Consider the following 25,302-nt stretch of genomic DNA (forward strand, 5'->3'; position numbering starts at 1 on the left):
GTCCTCCTTATTCTTCCTCAGCTTCCGCCTTCTCCTTCCTCGCCGTCCTCCCCTATCTTCTCCCCAGGCTTATTTTGTTCCCACCCCTCCTCCTTGTCCCCACTCCTCTTGCTCCCATCCTCCCCATCCCTTCCCCCCACAAAGCAGGCCAACATGGGAAGGGGCTGCCCCAGTCCGAGAGGACGATGAGGGAGTATTTTCCACCAGCCTGAGAAACACGAATACATTTCTCTCTGGTCAGAACCTGGTTTGGAGGAGACAGAGCAAGGTGGCTCTGCCTCAGGAGCTCATCCTCCACAGCCAACCCAGGCAGCACGGGCCTTAGGCCGACCCTGGGGATGTGTGACCAAAAGTCAGGAACCTCTGGACATGGATTGCTGACATCTGGTCCACAAGATTCCAGACAAGTTAATATCTTGGTGCCTGCCTTCTTTACAAGGCAAGTTCCAAGGGAAGGGGCATGGCATCCCCCACTGTCCGCCTGGTGTTTACGCAAGGGTAGGTCTGAGAAAACCCATCTGTTCCATGGAGACCAGCTGAAAGTTCATAGTCAGAAGTTAGTGGGGTCCCAGCCGCACCGACTCCACCACCACCTTCACTTCCTCCACCACAGGCTCTTAGTCTCGGATGAGATTTCCACCATCAAAGTCAACCTGGGGTTGGGGGGAGGGTGGGGAAGCAACATCTGGGAAAAGAAACCTAATCTAAACTGACTATTTCTTGTGCAATAGTATGGTCATCAATGGAGCGTTTCTAGGGTTCTGACTTGACTTTGTCTTGCTTTGCTGTTCTACATTGCACTTTCATATACTGTCTTAATTTTACTAAACTTTGTTGAAAGTAGACAAGTTTTTTTTTTCTTTCTTCCAATATTAGTTGGCACCTTAGTTAGTAGTGTTCTCAGCAGCAGAATAATGCCCCCTCTAGGTTGTCCCTGTTGTAATTCCCCAAACCTGTGAATATATTACATCAGATAGAAAAGGAAACTTTGCAGCTGTGATTAGGATAAAGACCTTGAGATGAGGCGATTATCCTGGACTATTCAGATGGGCCCCCTGTAATTACATGGGACCTTAAAATTGGGAAGCAGAAAAGAATGTCAGGATGATGCAAAGTGAGAAGGACTCTACCTGCTGTTGCTGGTTGTAAAGATGGATAAAGAGGGCACAAGCCAAGGAATGTGGGTGACCTCTAAAACCTTTTCAGAAAAGACAAGGAAACAAATTATCCCCTAGAGCCTCCAGAAGGTAAGGCAGCCCTATTGACCCCTTGATTTTAGTCCAGTGAGACCTTTGTTGGACTCCTAACCTACAGAACTGTAATATAATAAATGTGTTTTTTTTTAAGCCACTAAACTCATAGTCACTTATTACAGCAGACATAGAACACCAATTCAATAAGTCTCTAGCACATTCACCTTAGCAATAATAAGATGGGGGACATAATGAACCCTGTATAAATCTGCAGGTTGTCTGTCTGTCTTAGGCTGACAGGTCAAGAGATATTGGTACATATTTGAAGCATTACATTAGGTATCTTTTTTCCTTTCCATTTTTTTCCCTAAAGAACTCTCACCCTGTTTCCTGCACAGGTGTACCCAAGATGGTTCTCATTGGAATTACAGCAAATTGAAGACATTGGTGGTGACACATTTGCTTTTAAGAATGGGTTCTAACATGTAGAGGGAAACAATATAATTTATGGAAAGTTAAATACTGTAGAATCCTCCATTCCAAAGTTACATTTTTTGCAACTTTTTTTTTTATTAGGGTGAATAACTACTTTTCAAAGGTGAAACACAAGAATGCCTTTTAGGAATTTTCCCTAAAAGTAATTGATCCTGACCAGGTCTGAGATTTACTGGATTCATATGCTGTTGTTTTCATAAATGTTACATCCATAAAATGAAGCTCTTAGAAGTAATATTTGAGTTCTCCATTGATTACTGATTACATCATCAGTGCCTTCCAGCCCTGGCAGCACAGGGAGGAAGGAAGAATTGCTGGGATGCTTGAATAACCACAGGGCAAGATGTCCTCAAATTTTACTACTTTGTCTTTAAGTAATACTTCATAGTTTGGCTGACTTTTCATCCATTCTGCTAATTCTGCCAGTGAGTTCCTCTGTAGTGACAACTAAAGGCACTCATGGAAAATACTTAAACAACCAAGTGTAAAAGCAGAAGTCGAGGTCACTTCATCTACTACGAAAGGAGGGCATGTGTCTACCTCAGGCATGAGTCTTTTGATGGATCTTTTCGTGATTGATGGTGGTGGTGGTGACAATGGTTGAGTTTTTTGTTCATGTTGTTGCTTAATTTTTCAACCATTACTGGGAAATAATTGTGGAGTGAGTGCTTGATTTTAATTCTGGCAGGCAAAAGAACATAACTAAGGACTTTTCCCAAGGAATGCTTTGAGATCTTTATGTCAATTTGTGGTATGACTTATACACTTTTCAATTAAAGATTCTTAATTAAAGGAAAACAAACTTATTTATAGGTTCGAATCAGTGTTATAGAACAATAAGTTTTAAACTGGAATCTGCAGCCCACCCGCATCAGAAACATGTGGTTTGTGTTTATGTGAAAAATGCAGACTCTAGGGCCCCACGCCAATGAAACCTCTGGGGATCGGAGCCCAGGAAGGAGCTTCTGTAATCTCCACAGCTGATTCTGAGGCACTCTAAAAGTAAGAACTGCCCTTTAATATTTTTAGATAGGGGATTGTCACAAAATGACAAGAGGGTAAATCATTCTTTTAAACTTAGACTTCAAGCATTAGACAGTGAGGGGAGCTCTTAGGGGCAGTTTGTCTTTCCTATTCTTCCCCACTCAGCCTAGGGACTGGTGCAGAAATTAGAAACAAAGTAGGGGAAGAAAATCTTATTTCTTTGTACACATTTTTTTTTTGAATTTTACTTTATTTTTTATACAGCAGGTTCTTATTAGTTATCCATTTTATACATATTAGTGTATACATGTCAATCCCAGCCTCCCAATTCATCCCACCACCACCACCACCACACCCCACGGCTTTTCCCCCTTGGTGTCCGTACATTTGTTCTCTACATCTGCGTCTCAATTTCTGCCCTGCAAAACCAGTTCATCTGTACCATTTTTCTAGGTTCCACATAAATGCGGTAATATACGATATTTGTTTTTCTCTTTCTGACTTACTTCACTCTGTATGACAGTCTCTAGATTCATCGACGTCTCTACAAATGACCCAATTTCATTCCTTTTATGGCTGAGCAATATTCCATTCTATACATGTACCACATCTTCTTTATCCATTTGTCTGTCGATGGGCATTTAGGTTGCTTCCATGACCTGGCTATTGTAAATAGTGCAGCAATGAACATTGGGGTTCATGTCTTTTTTTGAATTATGGTTTTCTCAGGGTATGTGCCCAGTAGTGGGATTGCTGGGTCATACGGTAATTCTATTTTTAGTTTTCTAAGGAAACTCCATACTGTTCTCCATAGTGACTGTATCAATTTACATTCCCACCAACAGTGCAAGAGGGTTCCCTTTTCTCCACACCCTCTCCAGCATTTGTTGTTTATAGATATTCTGATGCTGCCCATTCTAACTGGTGTGAGGTGATACCTCATTGTAGTTTTGATTTGCATTTCTCTAATAATTAGTGATGTTGAGCAGCTTTTCATGTGCTTCTTGGCCATCTGCATGTCTTCTTTGGAGAAATGTCTATTTAGGTCTTCTGCGCATTATTGGATTGGGTTGTTTGTTATTTTAATATTGAGCTGCATGAGCTGTTTATATATTTTGGAGATTAATCTTTTGTCCATTGATTTGTTTGCAAATATTTTCCCCCATTCTGAGGGCTGTCTTTTCATCTTGTTTATGGTTTCCTTTGCTGTGCAAAAGCTTTTAAGTTTCATTAGGTCCCATTTGTTTATTTTTGTTTTTATTTCCATTACTCTAAGAGGTGGATCTAAAAAGATCTTGCTGTGATTTATGTCAAAGAGTGTTCTTCCTATGTTTTCTTCTAAGAGTTTTATAGTGCCCAGTCTTACATTTAGGTCTCTAATCCATTTTGAGTTTATTTTTGTGTATGGTGTTAGGGAGTGTTCTAATTTCATTCTTTTACATGTAGCTGTCCAGTTTTCCCAGCACCACTTATTTAAGAGACTGTCCTTTCTCCATTGTATATCCTTGCCTCCTTTGTCATAGATTAGTTGACCATAGGTGCGTGGGTTTATCTCTGGGCTTTCTATCCTGTTTCATTGATCTACATTTCTGTTTTTGTGCCAGTACCATACTGTCTAGATCACTGTAGCTTTGTAGTATAGTCTGAAGTCAGGGAGTCTGATTCCTCCTGCTCTGTTTTTTTCCCTCAAGACTGCTTTGTCTACTCGGGGTCTTCTGTGTCTCCATACATATTCTAAGGTTTTTTGTTCTAGTTCTGTAAAAAATGCCATTGGTGATTTGATAGGGATTGCATTGAATCTGTAGATTGCTTTAGGTAGTATAGTCATTTTCACAATATTGGTTCTTCCAATCCAAGAACATGGTATATCTCTCCATCTGTTTGTACCATCTTTAATTTCTTTCATCAGTGTATAATAGTTTTCTGCATACGGGTCTTTTGTCTCCCTAGGTAGGTTTATTCCTAGGTATTTTATTCTTTTTGTTGCAATGGTAAATGGGGGTGTTTCCTTAATTTCTCTTTCAGATTTTTCATCATTAGTTTATAGGAATGCAAGAGATTTCTGTGCATTAATTTTGTATCCTGCAACTTTACCAAATTCATTGATGAGCTCTAGTAGTTTCCTGGTGGCATCTTTAGGATTCTCTATGTATAGTATCATGTCATCTGCAAACAGTGACAGTTTTACTTCTTCTTTTCCAATTTGTATTCCTTTTATTTCTTTGTCTTCTCTGATTGCTGTGGCTAGGACTTCCAAAACTATGTTGAATAATAGTGGTGAGAGTGGACATCCTTGTCTTGTTCCTGATCTTAGAGGAAATGCTTTCAGTTTTTCACCATTGAGAATGATGTTTGCTGTGGGTTTGTCGTATATGGCCTTTATTATGTTGAGGTAGGTTCCCTCTATGCCCACTTTCTGGAGAGTTTTTATCATAAATGGGTGTTGAATTTTGTCAAAAGCTTTTTCTGCATCTATTGAGATGATCATATGGTTTTTATTCTTCAATTTGTTAATATGGTGTATCACATTGATTGATTTGCGTATATTGAAGAATCCTTTCATAACTGGGATAAATCCCACTTGATCACGGTGTATGATCCTTTTAATGTGTTGTTGGATTCTGTTTGCTAGTATTTTGTTGAGGATTTTTGCATCTATGTTCATCAGTGATATTGGTCTGTAATTTTCTTTTTTTTGTAGTATCTTTGTTTGGTTTTGGTGTCAGGGTGATGGTGGCCTCATACAATGAGTTTGGGAGTGTGCCTTCCTCTGCAATTTTTTGGAAGAGTTTGAGAAGGATGGGTGTTAGCTCTTCTCTAAATGTTTGATAGAATTCACCCGTGAAGCCATCTGGTCCTGGACTTTTGTTTGTTGGAAGATTTTTAATCACAGTTTCAATTTCATTACTTGTGATTGGTCTGTTCATATTTTCTATTTCTTCCTGCTTCAGTCTTGGAAGGTTATACCTTTCTAAGAATTCGTCCATTTCTTCCAGGTTGGCCATTTTATTATCATAGAGTTGCCTGTAGTAGTCTCTTAGGATGCTTTGTATTTCTGCGGTGTCTGTTGTAACTTCTCCTTTTTCGTTTCTAATTTTATTGATTTCAGTCATCTCCCTCTTTTTTTGATGAGTCTGGCTAAAGGTTTATCAGTTTTGTTTATCTTCTCAAAGAACCAGCTTTTAGTTTTATTGATCTTTCGTATTGTTTTCTTTGTTTCTGTTTCATTTATTTGTGCTCTGATCTTTCAGATTTCATTCCTTCTACTAACTTTGGGTTTTGTTTGTTCTTCTTTCTCTAATTCCTTTAGGTGTAAGGTTAGATTGTTTATTTGAGATTTTTCTTGTTTCTTGAGGTAGGCTTGTATTGCTATATACTTCGTTCTTAGAACTGCTTTCGCTGCATCCCATAGGTTTTGGATCGTCGTGTTTTCATTGTCATTTGTCTCTAGGTATTTTTTGATTTCCTCGTTGATTTCTTCAGTGATCTCTTGGTTATTTAGTAACGTATTGTTTCGCCTCCATGTGTTTGTGTTTTTTACGTGTTTTTCCCTGTAATTGATTTCTCATCTCATAGCGTTGTAGTCAGAAAAGATGCTTGATATGATTTCAATTTTCTTAAATTTACTGAGGCTTGATTTGTAACCCAAGATGTGATCTACCCTGGAGAATGTTCTGTGCGCACTTGAGAAGAAAGTGTAATCTGCTGTTTTGAATGGAATGTCCTATAAATATCAATTAAATCTATCTGGTCTATTGTGTCATTTAAAGCTTGTATTTCCTTATTAATTTTCTGTTTGGATGATCTGTCCATTGGTGTAAGTGAGGTGTTAAAGTCCCCCACTATTACTGTGTTACTGTCAATTTCCTCTTTTATAGCTGTTAGCATTTGCCTTATGTATTCAGGTGCTCCTATGTTGGGTGCATATATATTTACAATTGTTATATCTTCTTCTTAGATTGATCCCTTGATCATCATGTAGTGTCCTTCCTTGTCTCCTGTAACATTCTTTATTTTAAAGTCTATTTTATCTGATATGAGTATTGCTACTCCAGCTTTCTTTTGATTTCCATTTGCATGGAATATCTTTTTCCATCCCCTCACTTTCAGTCTGTATGTGTCCCTAGGTCTGAAGTGGGTCTCATGTAGACAGCATATATATGGGTCTTGTTTCTGTATCCATTCAGTGAGCCTGTGTCTTTCGGTTGGAGCATTTAATCCATTCACGTTTAAGTTAATTATCAATATGTATGTTCCTATTACCATGTTCTTAATTGTTATGGGTTTGTTTTTGCAGGTCCTTTTCTTCTCTTGTGTTTCCCACTTAGAGAAGTTCCTTTAGCATTTGTTGTAGAGCTGGTTTGGTGGTGCTGAATTCCCTTAGCTTTTGCTTGTCTGTAAAGCTTTTGATTTATCCATCAAATCTGAATGAGATTCTTGCTGGGTAGAGTAATCTTGGTTGTAGTTTCCTCCCTTTCATCACTTTAAATATATCATGCCACTCCCTTCTGGCTTGTAGAGTTTCTGCTGAGAAATCAGCTGTTAACCTTATGGGAGTTCCTTTGTATGTTATTTGTCATTTTTCCCTTGTTGCTTTCAATAATTTTTCTTTACCTTTAATTTTTGTCAATTTGATTACTTTGTGTGTTGGCATGTTTCTCCTTCGGTTTATCCTGCCTGGAACTCTCTGTCCTTCCTGGACTTGGGTGGCTATTTCCCTTCCCATGTTAGGGAAGTTTTTGACTGTAATCTCTTCAAATATTTTCTCAGGTCCTTTCTCTCTCTCTTCTCCTTCTGGGACCCCTATAATGTGAATGTTGTTGTGTTTAATGTTGTCCCAGAGGTCTCTTAGGCTGTCTTCATTTCTTTTCATTCTTTTCTCTTTATTCTGTTCTGTGGCAGTGAATTCCACCTTTCTGTCTTCCAGGTCACTTATCCGTTCTTCTGCCTCAGTTATTCTGCTATTGATTCCTTCTAGTGTATTTTTCATTTCAGTTATTGTATTGTTAATCTCTGGGTTTTGTTCTTTAATTCTTCTAGGTCTTTGTTAAACGTTTCTTGCATCTTCTCAGTCTTTTCCTCCATTCTTTTTCCGAAGTCCTGGATCATCTTCACTATCATCGTTCTGAATTCTTTTTCTGGAAGCTTGCCTCTCTCCACTTCATTTAGTTGTTTTTCTGGGGTTTTATCCTGTTCGTTCATCTGGGACATAGTCTTCTGCCTTTTCATTTTGTCTGTCTTTCTGTGATTGTGCTTTTCATCCTGAAGGCTGTGAGATTGTTGTTCTTCTTGCTTCTCCTGTCTCCAGAGTCTGCTTTTTTAGCATGCTTGATTTAGGAGAGAATAAATGGCTATATAATATGATAAATTCAGATTTTCAAATGGGATAATAATATTGTCCAGTTGAAAGTCTGCATTACATAAGAGGCACTAATGTTTAAGGTTTTTCATCACCTACACATTCATTTAAAATATAAACTAAAAAATATTACCAGGAGAATATGATTTTATGAAAAAGAATGTCACTGTTAATTTATCATGCCCTTTCCAAAAGGGCTTTGTGCTTCTCACATAAAATTGGGAACATTTATGTTTACATTTAATCTTTCTAACTTGAATTTTCAAAAAATCCTGGGATTTTGAAAATGCAGACTGTATATATTCTTAACATTCTCTTAAGAATGTTGAGATAAAGATTGTTTTCTTCAATTTCTGTTCCATTTAAAATTTAACTTTTATATCTAGCTGTAGGCAGAAAATAGTAATCACTCTGGGTGTAAACTTGATTTTCTTTATGAGATGTATCATTTATTTAATGAGTGAATCAGCAAATTAGAAATAGAATGCAGTCAAAAATGTCTGAGTTACCAATTTATATTTGTGGGCAAAGTGTATCAAAATTATCTTCTTAATATGATAAATTGTGCTTTATCATTCTGAAAACTCAGGATAGAGCTTACTCATATCATTGTGGGTCTTTCAGTATGAAAGATAGATGCTAAAAGTTTTGTGTACAGTAATGTAAATTGGCTACAACAAATAGTATGTTTCAGAGAAAGTTAAACTAGTTTTAGATTAAGGATGCAAAACTAGAGTTTTTTTTTTTTAGGATAAAACCTTGTGTGTTTTACAAATTTTTTAATGTTCACAGCTTTTTCTCATAAAAGTGCCAGACATTGTTTTGTGCTTTTAATGGATTTTTATTTATGTATGTTATTTTTGTTATTCTTACTTTGAGTGGAATGTCCATTAATGTAAATTATATTTATTTTTATACATTAATTTTAATTTTCACTAGTTTTGCTTCTAGGCAAAAGGCAAAATAAAGTTTTCATGTTAATAAAAAAAAAGAAAAACAAAAACAAAAGTTTTTATAGATTACCACAATGTCATCCTGGAATGTCAATGGAAGTAGTGAGTGACATTATACCACCTTTCAGGCACCTAACAGGAAACAGGTAAAAAGGAAGAGGACAGTCAGCTCACTGTATACAATGGTATATAATGTACATATCTATCAAGTTGGTTAATCACAAACCAGTGAGAATAAATCTTTTTTTTTTTTTTAATTTATTTTTGGCTGTGTTGGGTCTTCGTTGCTCCGCACGGGCTTTCTCCCGTGCATTGCTGCAATTGGGGGCTACTCTTCCTTGCAGTGCGTGGGCTTCTCATTGCGGTGGCTTCTCTTGCTGCGGAGCATGGGCTCTAGGTGCACGGGCTTCAGTAGCTGTGGTGCATGGGCTCAGTAGTTGTGGCTTGCAGGCTCTAGAGCGCAGGCTCAGTAGTTGTGGCGCAGGGGCTTAATTGCTCCACAGCATGTGGGATCTTCCCGGACCAGGGCTCGAACCCATGTCCCCTGCATTGGCAGGCGGATTCTTAACCACTGTGCCACCAGGAAAGTCCCTGAAGATTCTTTTGACTTGATGGTGTGTAGATTCCACTCCCATCTAATCTCAATGTATAATTCATCTAACCCATTAATAAACAGCATTTCAGATGGAAAAGCCTGACTATTAAACAACTCTCTAGGATGGTAGCTGGGTGTTTCCCCAGGATCTGTGGGAAAAAGGATTTGTTTAGCCATTTGCACAGACTCAGGACATAGGATACTCTGAGGATGACCTGTCATAACAAGGAAATTTGTCCAATGGCTCAAGAAGGAAACCCAATGCCTTCTTATGAGGCTCTGTCTGGGGCCTCCTGGACTATTTCTCTCACAATAGCCTGTTATCACACTGTGAAGACTGGAACAGGATTGGGCATTTGTGAAGGGGTTTTGCCTGATGTAACTGTCCTGTTAATTTATTTCTAGAGAACCAAACTGATCACAGTGACCTGAAAGGACCAGAGGCTATTGCCACAAGGTAATTTTAATATTTGTGGGCCGTTAATACAGTGATGACATCTGCAGATCTCTGGTCCAGGGAAAAGCAGAAAGTGTTGAATATATTGTATCATCAATTTTCCCAACCACGAATTATCCTCTTTTGTAATGTTTTCTGCTTTCATTGTGGTACTTATATTGTTTCCCATTTCTTATTAACTTCTCAAGTTTATAACCCAAGCCAGTTGACCCAGGTGAACTAAGTGAGAGTGATTTTTTTGCACTCACTTGTTATCTCCAGTGTGGTTTATAGAGTGAGATGCATACCTGTTTTCTGCCTGTTTGGCGTTAGCATGTTGGCATGTATGTCATAGCAAGAAATGTAAATAGACCATAATATTATTATACTATGCCACAGTATTTAGAGAGGCCTCGATGGCATGAGATTTCTGGGACACCAGATGCCCCAAGACCTGTATGCACTTGTCCGTTCCATGTGACACTCAATGCAATGTAAATGAAAGGGTGAAAGCCACTGTTACGTGACTCTATATGTTGTGAGTCATGACTGTACCATCCAGAGATAATTCAGTCTCTTTCTTCATCAGCTTGTTATTTGGCCAGAGCACTGAGCACCTAGTGTCCTTTCTATCTCCTGCCCCTGTGAAAAAGCACACTCTGTCCCACACACAAAAGGGAGTTTTTCCCTCTTTAAAGGATCAGGCCCTTGGCTTGCTTCACCACTCCCTTAAACATGCCATCAGAACCAGATAGGACTCTAAGATTGCTGGTCCCTCTTGGGTTAATCTTCAGTCCTGCCTCCCCACCAGGCTCAGCAGGGAGCTGCCACAGATGGTAGAGAATGGTGTCCCACGGGACTCACTGGATGAATACTATTTTATTTACTCAGTTCTTCCTGGTCTGTCAGACTCCTTCTGGCCTTATACAAGTGCTGCCTTCATCCCATTTGAGGAAGTGGATGTCTCTTATGCTCGGGATGTAACCAGTGAGTATTCTTTATCAATGTGATAAAACTCCAACTGGACTCCCAGGTAGACTCTGTATTCTTTGTATCCCACCCCTCAGGCAGTGCTGAGATTTGTCATCCCTGTGTAGAAGCTCTGTAGACATAGTGATTTAAATCAGGCTCTATGATAGAGTTTTAAGCACAGACATCCGGTGGGTCAGGGAGCTGTGCTGTCTTCTTCATCCAGGCCAAGCCTATGGGTCAGGCCCCAAGTTAGATAATGGATCCAAGGCAGGTGTGACAAACTCACTCACTTGCAGCTGTACAAGTGCACAGAGATGAGTGTCTTTTTTCCTGATTCCCATGAAATGTCTCTTCTTACATACAAGCCTCCCATTTTCATACCCAAAAAGTGTCCCTTAAATTTCTGTGCCTTTCCAGAGATGTTGACAGCCTTAACTCCATTTTTGGATTTGTTGTTTCCCTGGTGTCACTGCTGTCATCCCCAGTGTCTATCTCCTCTAAGTTGGCTGTCTTAGTGAAGCAGTCATCTGAACACCAGGACACGAAGACCTCTACCATCACCTTGCTTGTATGTTTCCATGAACCAAGGCAGAGCCCTGGCATTTCCCTACCCATGAATGGCCAAAGATTCAGTGTAGCAACAAACGTTCATTTTGATTCAAGGTTTTGTAGATTCCATCCATCATTCTGCTAAACCAGCCAGCAGATTATGAGAAAAGCCTGAATATTACAGTATTCTGTTAGAATGCAGGTGAGCTATTCCCCAGAATCTGTGGGGAAAAGATGTGTTTAACTTTTTACTCAGACTTGGAAGAGGATACTGTGGTGAGGATCTACCAGGTCAGGGAGATTTTGGCTGATGGCTCAGGAAAGCAAACCAAGGCAGGTACACAAGACACAACCTGAGGCCTCCTGGAATATTCTTCTTAAAATATCCTATCGTCCCACTGGTGATGTTTTTGTCCCCATGGTAGTATTGGATACTGGATGATTATCATACACAGGATGATCTGCTTAATGCTTCTGGCCCTGTCTGAATTTATCCGTAGGAAGTCATACTGTTCTTGAGGAAGAGGAAGACCAAGACCTTATCTGTTCTAGGTAACTATGATGAAACATGGGTCTTAATTCAGTGGTGACATCTGGTCATCTCAGATGCAGGGAAATCAGAAAGTGCTGAATATGCCTATTTCTTCCATTCTGACAACCACAAAGTGTCCCTTTTAATAATGTTGTCTGTTTTCACTGTGGTACTTGTATAGGCCCCTTTATGAATCCCTCTCAATTATAGTAACCTACAGTCAGTTGATGCAGGGGTACTAATCAGTCACCCGATTTCTTGCGGTCTCCTGTTCTCTCCTTTTTATTAAAACCAGCATGAGATGCATATCTGCCTCTGCCTGTTTGGCCTTACCACACTGGCAGGTATTTGATGGCAAGGAAAGTAACGAGAAAAAAAATTCGTGTCACATCTCAGTATTAGAGAAATTGGCCTTGAAGACACAGGCTTTCTAGGAGCCCATTATGCTGCCAGAGCCCGTGTTCACTTGGCTGCTACATGAAAATTTCACCAAAAACTTACGTTATAGTTGAAGCCGCCTTTATGGTTTCTGAGGGCGTGTGTGACGTGACTGCTGTGTACTGGGGTACTTCAGTCTCCCTCCTCCTGGGCTCGTTTCTGATCAGTGCTCAGAGCACCTCATGCTCACTTTCTCCCCCTCCCTCTCTCTCCCTTTCCCCAGATAGGAGAGGATTGTTATACCTCCCTTTATGGGGACTTCCCATTTGTTTTCTGTGACTGTTAGGCAGCTAGCTAGAGCTGAGCAGCAGGGGAAGGTGGAGGTGGAGACTCGGGATATGTGAGCCAAACAAACAGGGGCTGAGGGACAGGGTGCGGTCAGCACATCCTGAAGCAGCAGGAAGCACCTGGCCGAAGGGGAATTCCCCGAGGCACGCAGGCGCAGTTTGAGCCAAGCGATAACCGGAGATAACCCCAACCTCATTATGTCATCACTATAATAGAATTTACATGTGGCTTCATCCCCCCCCCCCCCCATGGGGCTTTTCTTAGCGAATTTTGGGTAAAAACATGGAATTTGGGGTAAAAGCATGCGCAGTAAAACCCGTCACTCACGTGACGAGACCTTGTCACTTGATCTTAACCCAACCCCTACCCTTAGGTTCAAAGCACTTATAAACACCCCGCGCCCGTATAGCTGGGCTGGTTTCACTTCGCAGAAGCCAGTCCGCTCTCTCTCCGAGAGTGTGTCTATGCTTTAAGTAAACTTTGCTTTGAGCTTACACCCGAAGTGTTAGTCTGCAATTCTTTGCTTACTATTACAAGAACCGAGATGGCTGGTCCAGATTCGTCCGTTGACCTCCTCGGTTGAAACTCTCCAACACAACGCACGCCAAACCCATAACATGACCGGTCCCTTAACCCTCCCATCAAAACCCGCCAGGACTCCGTGTTCACGAATATTTGCTGTTTAATAATCAGTCCTCCCGACCCCACAAAGCTCAGTATGGAGCTGCTGGTGATAGAAGAGAATGAAGTCCAGCAGGACTCACTGGATGAATGTGATTTGGCTGGTTCTATTGGCCATCATCTGTCAGACTCCTGTACGCCTTACAGAAGTGCCTCATTCCAGTCGGATAAAAGGGAGGTCTCCTCAGCTCTATCCGTAAATGGTGAGTATTCCCATTATAAAGAGCATTAAGATCCTAGTAGGTCACGAGGTAGCATCTATATTCTTTGTATCCAACAACCAGTACAGGCTATGAGCGGCATCCCTGTAAACAGGTCCTCAGACTCATGTTGATTTGAATTACGTTATTGGATTTAATTTTTAAAAGGCATCCATCATGTGCCTTTTCATTCTTCTTGTCCCAGGCTGCCCTCTGTCACCTGGACCCCCCTCACCAGTGCAGGCATTCGGTATCAAGTCAGGCTAGAGAGGGGAAGTGGAGGGGTAAGGGCAGGATCTCGGCTGCCACGGTCTCACCTGCAGGAATTTGTGTAACAGACCTCTTTTTTTCAAGATAAAGATCCTCATACTCATGAAATTATGTTGCTAATTTTATTTCTTGAAGAGTTTCTTACAAAGTCTCTGGCTTTCCACACGTTTGCAGTCTGCTCCATATTTGCAGCGTCTGTTATATTGTTCCCCAGCTCCAGGCTTTTTCCCTGGGCTGCGTACCTCCCTCTGAAGCATTTACATACCAGATCTTGAATATAAAATCCTGTCCATGCCCTGTGATTTCCAGGAAGCCAAAGATCTGGCTCTGGTGTCCCATCCTTCAGAAATAGCCATGGTTCTCCTCCTTTGTGTAGCAACGATGAGCCTTCCGTGTGTGGGTTATAGTTTCAATCGCGTGTGTAGTCTCAGTGGTGTAATCTCATGGAAACTATCTGCAACCTGTACACCTGATGGGGTTATTGGCCTAATTTATGAGCAAGATCCCCTTGGGCAGCAGTTCATAGGGCATGTAGATTAAAACCTGGTTTGCGTTACTTCTCGGGCTATTTTTTTGACTTTTCTTCTATGAGAAGCATTTGGATTGTTAGACGCTTTACTCATAAAATCATCTTGAAAAAGTAGAAGAAACCCCATTATGTATCGGACTATATCTGTCTTCTTGTATAATTGGCCATGAAAAATCATTCTTGTTCAGTGTGTGCCTTTTCACATTGAGACCATCCTCTTTCCTGTTTCCCGTTCCTCCCTGAGGTACAGAGAAGCAAAGGCTTTCTCAGGATTACAGTAGTTCACAAACCAGAAATGGAACCCATGGTTATTGTGCGCCTGGTGTATACCATGCACCTTACTAAGCAAGCTCCATGTGAGCCACAACCCATTCATTCCTCGTGGGACACTCTCAGGTAGGTGTGGTATCTCATGGTAGAGCCGAGGGCACTGAGGCTCAGCAAGGTCCCTTCACTTGCCCAAGACTCCCGGCCACTGGGATGTGGGACATTGGCCTCTCCTTGGCCTGACTCCCTGGCTCAGGCTCTGTGCGCTCCTCTCAGCAGTCGGACCCGTCAGCGACTAAGAGAGGATGTTGCTCACCTTTTCCTTTTTGCCCTGAACCGAAGGATTTGACACTATCTGAACCTTAAACACAAAGTTGCCAGACTGACGCAGAGAACTCCTGTAGTTCCTCGCTCAGACCTGCCAGCTCCTAATCCATCAGTGCACTTTGTCCCGTGAGCAGAGCCGGCTGCTCATCCAGCCCCTCCAGGCGAAGCCACAGCTCCACGAGGCTCTCCGTGGAAAATCAGCCAGGGGAGAGAGGTCCGTGTCTCTCAGCACCTCCTGCCCCCAGAATTATCTGCTCTCACTCAGGGTCCAGGGAGGCCTTGAATTTGGCTGTGCTGGTGCCCTTGAAAAGCTGCAGAGCTCTATCTCAGAAACACCAACAGCTGGGTCTGAGTTTCCATGAGGAGGAGAAGAAATTCTCAGACACACGTCTCAGAAGTGAGATGGCCAAGTTCCCCCACACAGATGGGCTGAGAGGGATGAATGGAACATGTAAATAATACACAGATCCACCTGTGTCTGGATTCTGATGATAATCTGAGGACAGTGTGGCTAGCTGATTCTGTAACACTTCTGTACCTAAGCTTCCAATGAGGGATTCAGGCCTCTACTACACTACTTCTATCTGCTAATACCATCCATCCCCACTCTGCCCCATGTGGCAATAGAATATACACATGTATGGGTGAGTGGAAAGGTAGACAAAAATTAAACGTAAGGAAGTTCGAAAGGTTCCAAAACTGTGAAACATTCTATTAACTTGGTCCATATACTGTAGATTCTCAATTCCTTTTTCTAGTGATACCTGAAGTCTTTAGGCCATACTTCTTCCCCTGTTCTTTTATTCTTGTGGGTAGATATCAACAACTCTTTCTCCCCCATGCCTTGCGGCCTGTTTACAGCCTTCTCTCTAAGCTACAGGACTAAGGCTAATAGCTGAATAATAGGCGTGACCTCATATGCCATCCAAAGCCCTCTAGATTCAAGGGGGTGATTTTTCATTTCAAGGATGTTGCAGCCTAGCACCTGCCATCTCAGCATGCCCAGGCACAGCCATAAAAATGACATCTCCTTCATGTACGTGATGTCTGCCTTTATTGTCTGGGTTATTGGGTGGTTTCACTCATAGGCAGGGACATCAGAAATGGGTGTTCTGGGAGGGATTAGCACAGGAAAACTTGGATTGGTCCTACTGAACCCTCTTTTCCTTTCAGGTGACTGGGAGGACTGTCACCAAAGGCCTTTGAGTTTCCAAGGCCCAGGGGTACAAACTTCACAAGCACAGCTGCAGAAAAGCACCCACATGACCAATTATCTGCAACTGCAGCTGGACCAGCATTTCAATTGTGGGCACAGCAAAGCCACACTCGGTCTTTCCTCCACCATCTGGGGCTTTACTGCCAACCCCGATTCTGGAAGCCAAGGACCACTCTTCCTAGGTAAAAAATAAAAGGGGATTAGGAAGCTCTAGTTGTCTCAGGGTTGAGGGTGAAGGAGGCAATGGGGCCTCTCCCACGCCCGCTGTAGGTCTGGCTGAAATCTGTGATGCTCTAACAGAGTGAGGTGAGCAAGAGCCTGGGATTTAGGACCAGCTCTGCCTCAGGCCCTGGGTTTGCAAACTCCTGATTGTTTAACTGGGCCAAGTTATTTATCTCCTTAGGTATTCACATCTCACATCTCTCATCTGAACTCTTGAAAAATTGTATCCCCATTCCATGGTTGTTGGGAATATTAAGCAACATGATGTCCAGAATGCCTGATCAGTAAAAATGGTTTGATAACAACTATAAATATATAACATCCAACCATTGTGTCTTTCTGGTGCTTTAACACTTACAAAATGATTGCACATGCGTTGTTTCCTCTGAGGTAGAGCACTTTTATTTTTTTTTAATTATTTATTTATTTATTTATTTATTTATGGCTGTGTTGGGTCTTCGTTTCTGTGCGAGGGCTTTCTCTAGTTGCGGCAAGCGGGGGCCACTCTTCATCGCGGTGCGCGGGCCTCTCACTATCGCGGCCTCTCTTGTTGCGGGGCACAGGCTCCAGACGCGCAGGCTCAGTAGTCGTGGCTCACGGGCCCAGCTGCTCCGCGGCATGTGGGATCTTCCCAGACCAGGGCTCGAACCCGTGTACCCTGCATTGGCAGGCAGATTCTCAACCACTGCACCACCAGGGAAGCCCGTAGAGCACTTTTTTGATCTCCACTTTCTCTGGGACCTGTCTTCCCTGACTTCCTCAGAAAGGCAGGTTGGCCAGTATTTTCCTCTCCTTTCAACATCCACCCTCAAGTCAATTTTCCCCTGCTAGGTGCTCTCAGTAACAGTGTATTAGTAACATTCTGTAGCAATGTAAACCCTGGCCGCACAACTCAGCCTCCAGTTTAGTTTTCATATCCAGGTTATTTTCCTTTTTTCCCCTCTTTTTGAAATAAAGGGCCACCCTCACCCATGAGGTGTACTGATCTATTTTATGACACTCCATTTAATTCATCATCTTCACTCATCTCCATGGCCATGTCCTCAGTTTTCTTCTCCTTGGGATCCACCTCTGCTCAGATTTTCTTAAAAGAGCTTTCAAACCCTCACATCCATTTCTTCTGGGACGTGTTCATCCTTACCCTCCACCTCTCTCCACATCTGCACTGGAGCCTGGGGCTGCCTGGTGCTCGTCCCTCAGGCGATGACCTCATCTGAGAAATGAGGAGAGACCCACGTCCTCAGGTGGAGGTGAGATAAGAAGGAGCACCCCTGTGGCACCATGGAGAGTCTCACAGAAAGTGCTCAGGGAATGTAGGGAATGTAGGGGATCCGTAGCCCTGACAAGAGCCATTAGGTCTTGTGGTATTTAGTTGTCTTGTCTTGCCTCTAGTCTCTCCTCTTCTTGTCCTTGGCTTTCCACATTACCAGCCAAGACCTAACCCCACTGGCTCAGTCACTCTGTCTCCCGCTCACTTTCCACGGAGGCCTGAGATGAATCCAGGCTTCACAGCAGATTTTGCAGCAAAGGATAATGTTAATGCCCTTTATTTTCACACTCCTCCACCCAGTGATTCCTGCCCCCCATATCTAATAGCTCCTGTCACCCACCAGAGCTTCTGTCTCATTCTTCTTGTTTTTCTTTTTTCTTTTCCAAATTCAGCTCGTCAGAAGGATATTAGAATGGTCCATTCAATATCTCAACACCCTCATGCATTTGTTCCATTATACACACACACACACACACACACACACACACACGTGTTGTTGCATTTTTATCATATCTTCCATGCCTTATTTAGATTATGTATATGTATTACACATAGTATGGATACATATATATGTGAAATATATATTGATGTACATTTGAAAATTTTTCTAGTTTTAGACCTCCCCAGTTCTTTTCTATCATGAGGTTTTCCTTCAATTTTGACTTTGCTTGATCTGTACAATCTCTTCCCTCCCAGCAGTACAACCTATGTCCAGTATGATTTTCTTGCCTTTGTCTTTTCTACCTAGGAACTTTTTTTTTATCAGTTTTATTTTTCTTGACTTTTTCTTTTGGCATTTGGGAACATGTTTGCCCCGTGGCAATCTTACCAGTACTGGGTAGTGTTAGGAAGATCAACAAAAAGCAAATATAAAAATGTCTCCATTGGTTTCCACTCACCATAGACTTTCAGATGGCCTTTCTTGTTCCTGGACACTTTCCTTACTTGATGTCCCTCCTGAGTGGGGGAGTAAGTCATAGTTAGATCATGCATGACAACGGATCCTGTTGGCTGTGGTTTTCTCTTCAGAGCTGGGTTTGGATGCTTCCATTGGAATGAAGAACCCTCCCAAGCTGGAGGGTGAGGTCTTAGCTGCCAGCAAGCATGAGTGTCTGGTCTATAGCAAGATTAATGCCTTAAGTGTCCTGAAACAGAAGATTATCCAAAGAAAACTGCTGTTCAGCAAGTGGAGACTAGCATGCCGATTCCCTGGCCTTCAAGCTTAGGGTACAGAGATAATCACATCTGAGGCTCTTACGTGTACTTCTTCCTTATACTCTTTACCTAAGATTATAGCTCAGTCTCCCACTATTTTTTCTCTTCCTTGTTTGTTCACTCAACAGCTGATGGTACCTCGTCTGGTCTTTCCTCTCTTTTCCATGGGGGCTGCCACCCTGCCATGGCCCTTCCATCTCCATCTCCTGTTTGCACTCTGAACTCTGTTGAGTTCCTATAGCTGCTGTCCTAATATTCCCTCTGACCTTTCCTTTTAGCCACAGGGAAGCCCAAATCCATGGTCCTCCTCATCAGAAGAGCATCATTTAGGCCACTGAACACATAGTACTTCGCCTGATATCACACACTTTCTTGGTTTCTTTGCCTTATTCTCCCTTCCCTGTTCCCAAACTCCACTGCCTATTTCTTCCAGGATCATGTGTTAATGAACCACTTGCATGTTGGGTTGGCTTTTGGAGAACCTTATCTAGGAAAACCCTTAACCCTCAACTTCTGCACATGAATAAGAAGAACTGAAACTGAGGAAAAAGAGCACTGATTATAAAAACTAAGTAAGAACCTGGGTCATAGGTGGGAGTGCTGGACTGGCCTGGAGTCAGGCTCCCCTCAGCCCCAGGTGGGCAGTTCTGTGATAATGTGCATGGGGCTTCCAGGGACTGACGAGCTGGCAGTAGGTGGAGGACAGTAGATGGCACCGTAAAGGGACGTTGGCCAAAAGGAGATCCAGAGGCCAGGTTTTCAATATGCATAAGAGCATGAAGTGCATAGGCATTCAGACCTCTCCCCTTTCATAAAATTACTCCTTCTACATGTTCAGTAAAAATCCAGAAGAAATGAACTGAGTTGGAATCTGAGGCCAAGGAATGTAGGAGAGCATCGTAGTGAATTAACTTTGGGCCAGATTTACGAAGACCCAGGGAGATACACAAGAATACAAGATGATCATTTCTTCAGACAAATCTAATTGAGAAGGCAAGTTATTTATATGAGAGTGTCAGAGAAAGACGGAAAATCTTTAGGGCCAGTGGGAAAGAAGTCCATGCTGGAGTAGATGGAGAGAAGAAAAAGAATGGTGTGAAATAGTGTAGGTCTAATGAGTAGTTCTAAATCATGCTATTATAAAATAAAAACTAGGTGAGTTTTGATCTAACATGAATGCCTTAACCCAATCCATTGAAATTCTGATTCTAAAGTTCCGCAGTGAGGTTTGGGTATCAGTATTTTTAAAAGCTCTGCTAATATGCATCTAGGGATTAGAAGGACTGTGGATCTGGTAGGATATCAGTAACCAGTATGGCAGTGTCCATTGTGTGGCTACTTCATAGAAAAGCTGAATATCAGCCATTAAGGGAATTAGCATTCTTCTCTCAACAGAACTATTTGTACAGCTCAGAGAAGAGAAAAGAGAAAAAAGATAGATAAGTTAGATATATAATACCTCTGTTTGGATCCAAGTTTCTCACAATTTTTATCGTACAAGACAGAGTTAAAAAAAAAACATTACATAAAAACCCAGAGTATAAAATAGTATCTCCCCTTCCCACAATAATGAAATTTAGTGTTTCCTTCTCTACTGTTAAAATGCAACTTGCAGTTCGCTATTCACTAAATGGATTTCCCTAATGGGTTCAGAACTGCAGATTCAACAAATTGGTTTTTTTTTCATTTAATTTTTTCCTTATGCAAAAACCCCATCATGAATCTTAGGCCTCATTCTCCTATGTTTATCCTTTTTCATGCCCTTCTATGCACTAGCATAAAATAGTAGGAGAGACTCTTTCTTTGGGAAAAGTTTGAGAAGAAAGTGATGAGAATCTAGTATAACTAAAACTAATGCTTTTTCACTTTTACTTCAGAGTTTTGTTTGTCTATATGTTGAGAATATTCCTAGAAATGCCCTAAGGTGGATCCAGCATGAAATTACCTTTCTAGAATGTTGGTGTCCATGGGATGCAAATGGGTTGGGCCACAGTTACACTCCCTGCTCTCTTTTTGCTAATTTCATTTGAGTTTCCTGTTTTTCCATTTGTTCCTCAGCCCCTTTGGAGAAGGATTTCTCCGCAAAGCCTTATTCCTGTCCAGGAGGGTGACCAAACAGCCTCCATTAACTGTTGACACCTCCAGATTGGAGCCTTTCTGCTCCATTCCCCCAAATGTATGGAAAGGGCCTGTGGCCTGGGTTCTAGGGCCAGGGTTGTCAATAACAGGCCACGTGGTTTTAGTTAGTCCCTAGCCCCTTGGAAACATAGCTCCTCATCTGTAAAAGGTGGAACTGGACTTGGATACATTCTGAGGTCCCTGTTGGCTCTCACGTTCCAGGGCTTTCCCTGTAGCCTGCCCCTCCTCCTCAGAAGGCAGGGACATAGAGATAGAAGAGGGTGTGTTTCTCTACCAAGGATCCTCTGCTCCCATAGCAGTCTGTTTCTGAATGTGTACAAGGGATGCTACGCACATCCATCCTGGTACATGTGAGAAAGTCATCATTCGGTCCAGATGAAGGGGATTCAAGAGGGACGTGGCTGCTGAGGATTGGGTGGTGGGGGATTCAGTTAAGGCTCTGCAGCAGCTTTGAGATGGGATATCACCAAGCACTGGTGGGGTGAGGACAGGGGTCCCTAGATTCTGCACCACAGGCTGGATGAAAGTTTAGGGAGGTATTTCTTCTAACTCACGTACCTCACTCTCCACTTCAGCCAGCCTGTGGCTCCCCCTTCAGCTCCTCCTGTCAACAGGAGCTCAGCCTGCCCCTGGCCTCTGTCACCATGTAGCCATCCCTCCAGGCTCAGCTATCAGCAGGACCTAACAAAACTAACAATTCATCTCTCTCTCTCTCCCTCTCTCCTCTCTCTCCCTCTCTCTCTCTCTCTCTCTGTGTGTCTTTCACAGATACCAATTACTTTAGGAACTAAGAAAAGATATCACCAATTTGGAAGAAACCACATTATAAAATGTACCTTTTCCATTTGATGAAACAAAATCTACAGCAGCAAGTCAAGTTAAAGCCCAAACAGAACACTGGAGGGATCCTTTCCTGAGAATCAACCTTACAACCAACAACTACTCTCCACACTCCAAGACATAGATCTGATGGAAGAAATCCCAGTCATCAGCCTCCAAGGGTGATCAATCGATAAGGAGACCAATGCTTTGATGGACACACAGTTTGGAGAGACCTTAGCTCTTGCTCTTCTCAATGTTCATCCTCCACACACCGACATCAGGAGCAACTGGAAGAAGGCAACATGTCAACCCGGTCATTCTTTGCCACTAGATGGACTGTACTAGGATCTGACGGCATTAACTATGCAGTGTTCTTGCTGAAACTGTTTAGCCTGAGTTTCATCATGAGGTAGTTATCAGATGACTGCAGAATTCAGGCCATTGAACAAGACAAGTGGCCTGTCTTTCTTCAAACAGTCAACGTCTCCACAAATAAGACAACAAAAAGGAGAATAGGTGTTTTGGATTCCCAAGGACTAAAAAGATTGTGTCAGTATATTTCTTTAGTCCTTGGGAACCCAAAACCTCTCCTCAGCTTTTTGTGGTTGTCTTCAATGGTGGTGACATTGACTTGCTTGCAGAGGACAGGTCACTTGTCTGGCTCAAAGGTCTACATTTTGCAGTTGTCTGATCATTTCCTCAAGGGTTCAGTTGAACCCCTTTTGCCAAGAACACCACCTACTGCATGCTGTGTGCTTCCAAGCACAGCCCCTTTGGAGACTAAGAGTGTCTACTTTGCCTGTCACCACTATTGTCATTTTTAGCATTGGACACTTTGTTATGCAGGGGCCATGAGATCTGTTCACTGGAAAGACATGTTTTCTGTCTATAATCAGTAACTTGATTAGTGGTGCTTTGAGAGTTTATGAATATCTTGTTCTGTGATGCTCTTTCTCTAAAAATTTTACCATCCCTTATTGTTCCCTCATGTGTGTCAATTATCATACTTGTGTTTGTATCCTGGACATTTTCTAATTCAATCATTCTGTAAACTTGTATTCCTGGCCTTGTGCTGTGGGAAAGACAATCCATACCCCTTCCATATCATTAAAAGTTTTTTTGAGTTTCACTGTGGACTCATGCGTTTTTAAAATTCAGTGTTATAATCCATTATTATCATGATTGATTTTAGTGGGTATAGATATAAATTAATATAAATATTCTTGTTTCTCCTATTCATCTTTATATCTTAAACTCTCCCACATTTTTAAAGCTATATTTACCATTTGTAGTCGATTGTATTTACTGTTTCTTTTCTGTGTTATTTTCTTTGTGTGTGCATATTTGTGTATGTGTGTGTGTGTGTTTGGTATTTAGGAAGGACTGGCTAGCTAGTGCACTAAAATTTTTGACCCCTTAGTCCCTTAGTATGTTGTCACATTTCTAATATTTGGAGTATAAGTTTTAAATGACATCTCTCAACTTCAACTTTTACCACTGTGATGATCAAGGACATTATTCTACTTTTCTCTTTTCTTCTGTCTTTCTTTACCTACCACTTCTTACAGTATTATTTCAACCCAATCAAATGTATACCCTTTACATACTATTTTTCCCACCTTCTCCTCACCTCTTTTTTTTTTTAATGCGGGAACCGGCAAGGTAGGGGTAGGAGCTGGAGGAGGGGCCCACCGGGCCCTTTAGACCCCCTAGTGGCACAGGACGGCTGCCTCACCCTGGGAGTGCCAGCAGCCTCCCTGCAGAGGCCCGAGGGTATGCCCAGGCTGCGCCCAGAGCAGGGCCCATGACACACTGGCTTAAATCTACAATTACATATATTCAATGATGACCAGCTGTACAAAACTCAGAGTTTCCTCAGTCAGCTCTTGATGAGTAGAGTTCATCCTTAAAGATTCCTCATGATGGAGTAAGGACTCCCTAAGTTTGGCATATTTAATACTTGTTTTCTATTGCTTTGATACATGGACAGCTTGAGTGAATATAAATGACTTGACCATAATGAATTTATTGATTTTTTAAAAAACATCTTCTTGCTTTGTATGTTCTACTGAGATGTAGAATGTAACTTTCTCTCCATTGAGGGCAAAGGGAGGCCTGGAGCTTCACAGGAAATTTTTTTTTTTAATCTTAAAAATAAATAAATAATAATAATAATAAAATAAATAAAATAAAATCTTTTAGCTCTAATAGGATAGGTCTTAGAGTTGACCGTTTCAGTTCTATTTCTCCCAGGTCTCTATGAATTTCTCTCTGATCCTTTCTCATTATCTTTTATTCATTACTAGTCTGTTTGATGCTTTCATTTTTTAGTTCAATGTCCCTTATAATTTCAGACAAATATGATCCCTTATGTACGTTGTCATTTAGCCTCTTTTTCAGAGAATTTTTTTTCCTTCAATTTTTTCTAATCTCTGCCAATTCTAATTTCTCATTTCTTCTTTCTTGTCTACTTCTATTTTGTGTTGTGTATTTATTATGTGAAGTTTTGGGGCTTTTCCCTGTGTGTGTGTTTGTGTGTGTGTGTGTATCTACAAATGCTTTGTTCACAAACACTTAATTCAGATACAGATGCCGTTTTACACTTTTCCTATGTTTTGTGATTGATTTTGAAGGGAATTTTTTCATGACCTGAAATTTTTGACTATTTATGTTTTTTTTCCTGTCATCTTAGAATAAATGTCTGTTGTATGATTTTCATTTTAACATGACTGTGTTTACTTGAACGAGAAACAGCAGTTCTAGGTAGGAACAGATTAGTGCTTTGAGTGGCTTAGTCGATTTCTTAGTTCTAGATCTGTCTTGTGCAATTATTCTAGCAGAGGTAAGGAGGTTTTGGGGAAAGGCATGGTGTGTCTCCTGATTCTGGGATTCTGTTTCTTCCAGTAGGACCTTTAATTTCTACCAGTTACTTCATTCTTTCTCTTCACCACAAGCTTCCAAAGGATGCTACCTTCATCTAGGTCTCACACTTGATCCCAGTAATTGTGCCTCCTCAAAATTGTCACCCTCTGCTCCTCTGCACTGTCAAACCCCTTCCTGCCAATTCCCCAGACACCAGAGCTATATACGACCAGGTCTCAGGCATCCTCTGAGTTTATCCACATGCTCTTTCTGTGAGTAATTTTACCTGGGTTCCCTCCTGAGTATGTCCTCCTTGCTCTCCTCTCCTTTATATGCAGAGTCTTTGCTGATCCCTCTACTGCTGTGTGGCTCCAAGACCTGGGTAAAAACAAACCATTTGGAATCCACAGTGTTCTCTGGCCTCTGGTTGTTTAGGGCAGGGTTATGAGTGGTGTCCTTGACTCTCTATGTTAGTTTCTAGCCCTCTG

The 25,302-nt window shown here is 41.7% G+C and overlaps 1 protein-coding gene and 1 long non-coding RNA gene across 2 annotated transcripts; one reads left to right on the forward strand and one right to left on the reverse strand.

Annotated features, from left to right (window-relative positions):
* Positions 1–13,063: 13,063 nt before the first annotated feature.
* On the forward strand, positions 13,064–23,113 carry LOC133088240 (neuroblastoma breakpoint family member 4-like). Its single transcript, XM_061186087.1, has 3 exons — positions 13,064–13,678; positions 16,242–16,466; positions 21,899–23,113. Exons 1-3 carry the CDS (start codon positions 13,513–13,515, stop codon positions 21,919–21,921), a joined length of 414 nt encoding a protein of 137 aa, XP_061042070.1. The 5' UTR covers positions 13,064–13,512; the 3' UTR covers positions 21,922–23,113.
* On the reverse strand, positions 17,013–25,178 carry LOC133088241 (uncharacterized). Its single transcript, XR_009700498.1, has 3 exons — positions 25,101–25,178; positions 18,676–18,921; positions 17,013–17,164 (listed from the first exon to the last, which is right to left on the reverse strand). It is a non-coding gene; the product is annotated as an uncharacterized LOC133088241 (long non-coding RNA).
* Between the last annotated feature and the right edge of the window lie 124 nt (positions 25,179–25,302).

This window comes from Eubalaena glacialis, chromosome 3 (assembly GCF_028564815.1).
Source record: "Eubalaena glacialis isolate mEubGla1 chromosome 3, mEubGla1.1.hap2.+ XY, whole genome shotgun sequence".
NCBI classification, from domain to species: Eukaryota; Metazoa; Chordata; class Mammalia; order Artiodactyla; family Balaenidae; genus Eubalaena; species Eubalaena glacialis.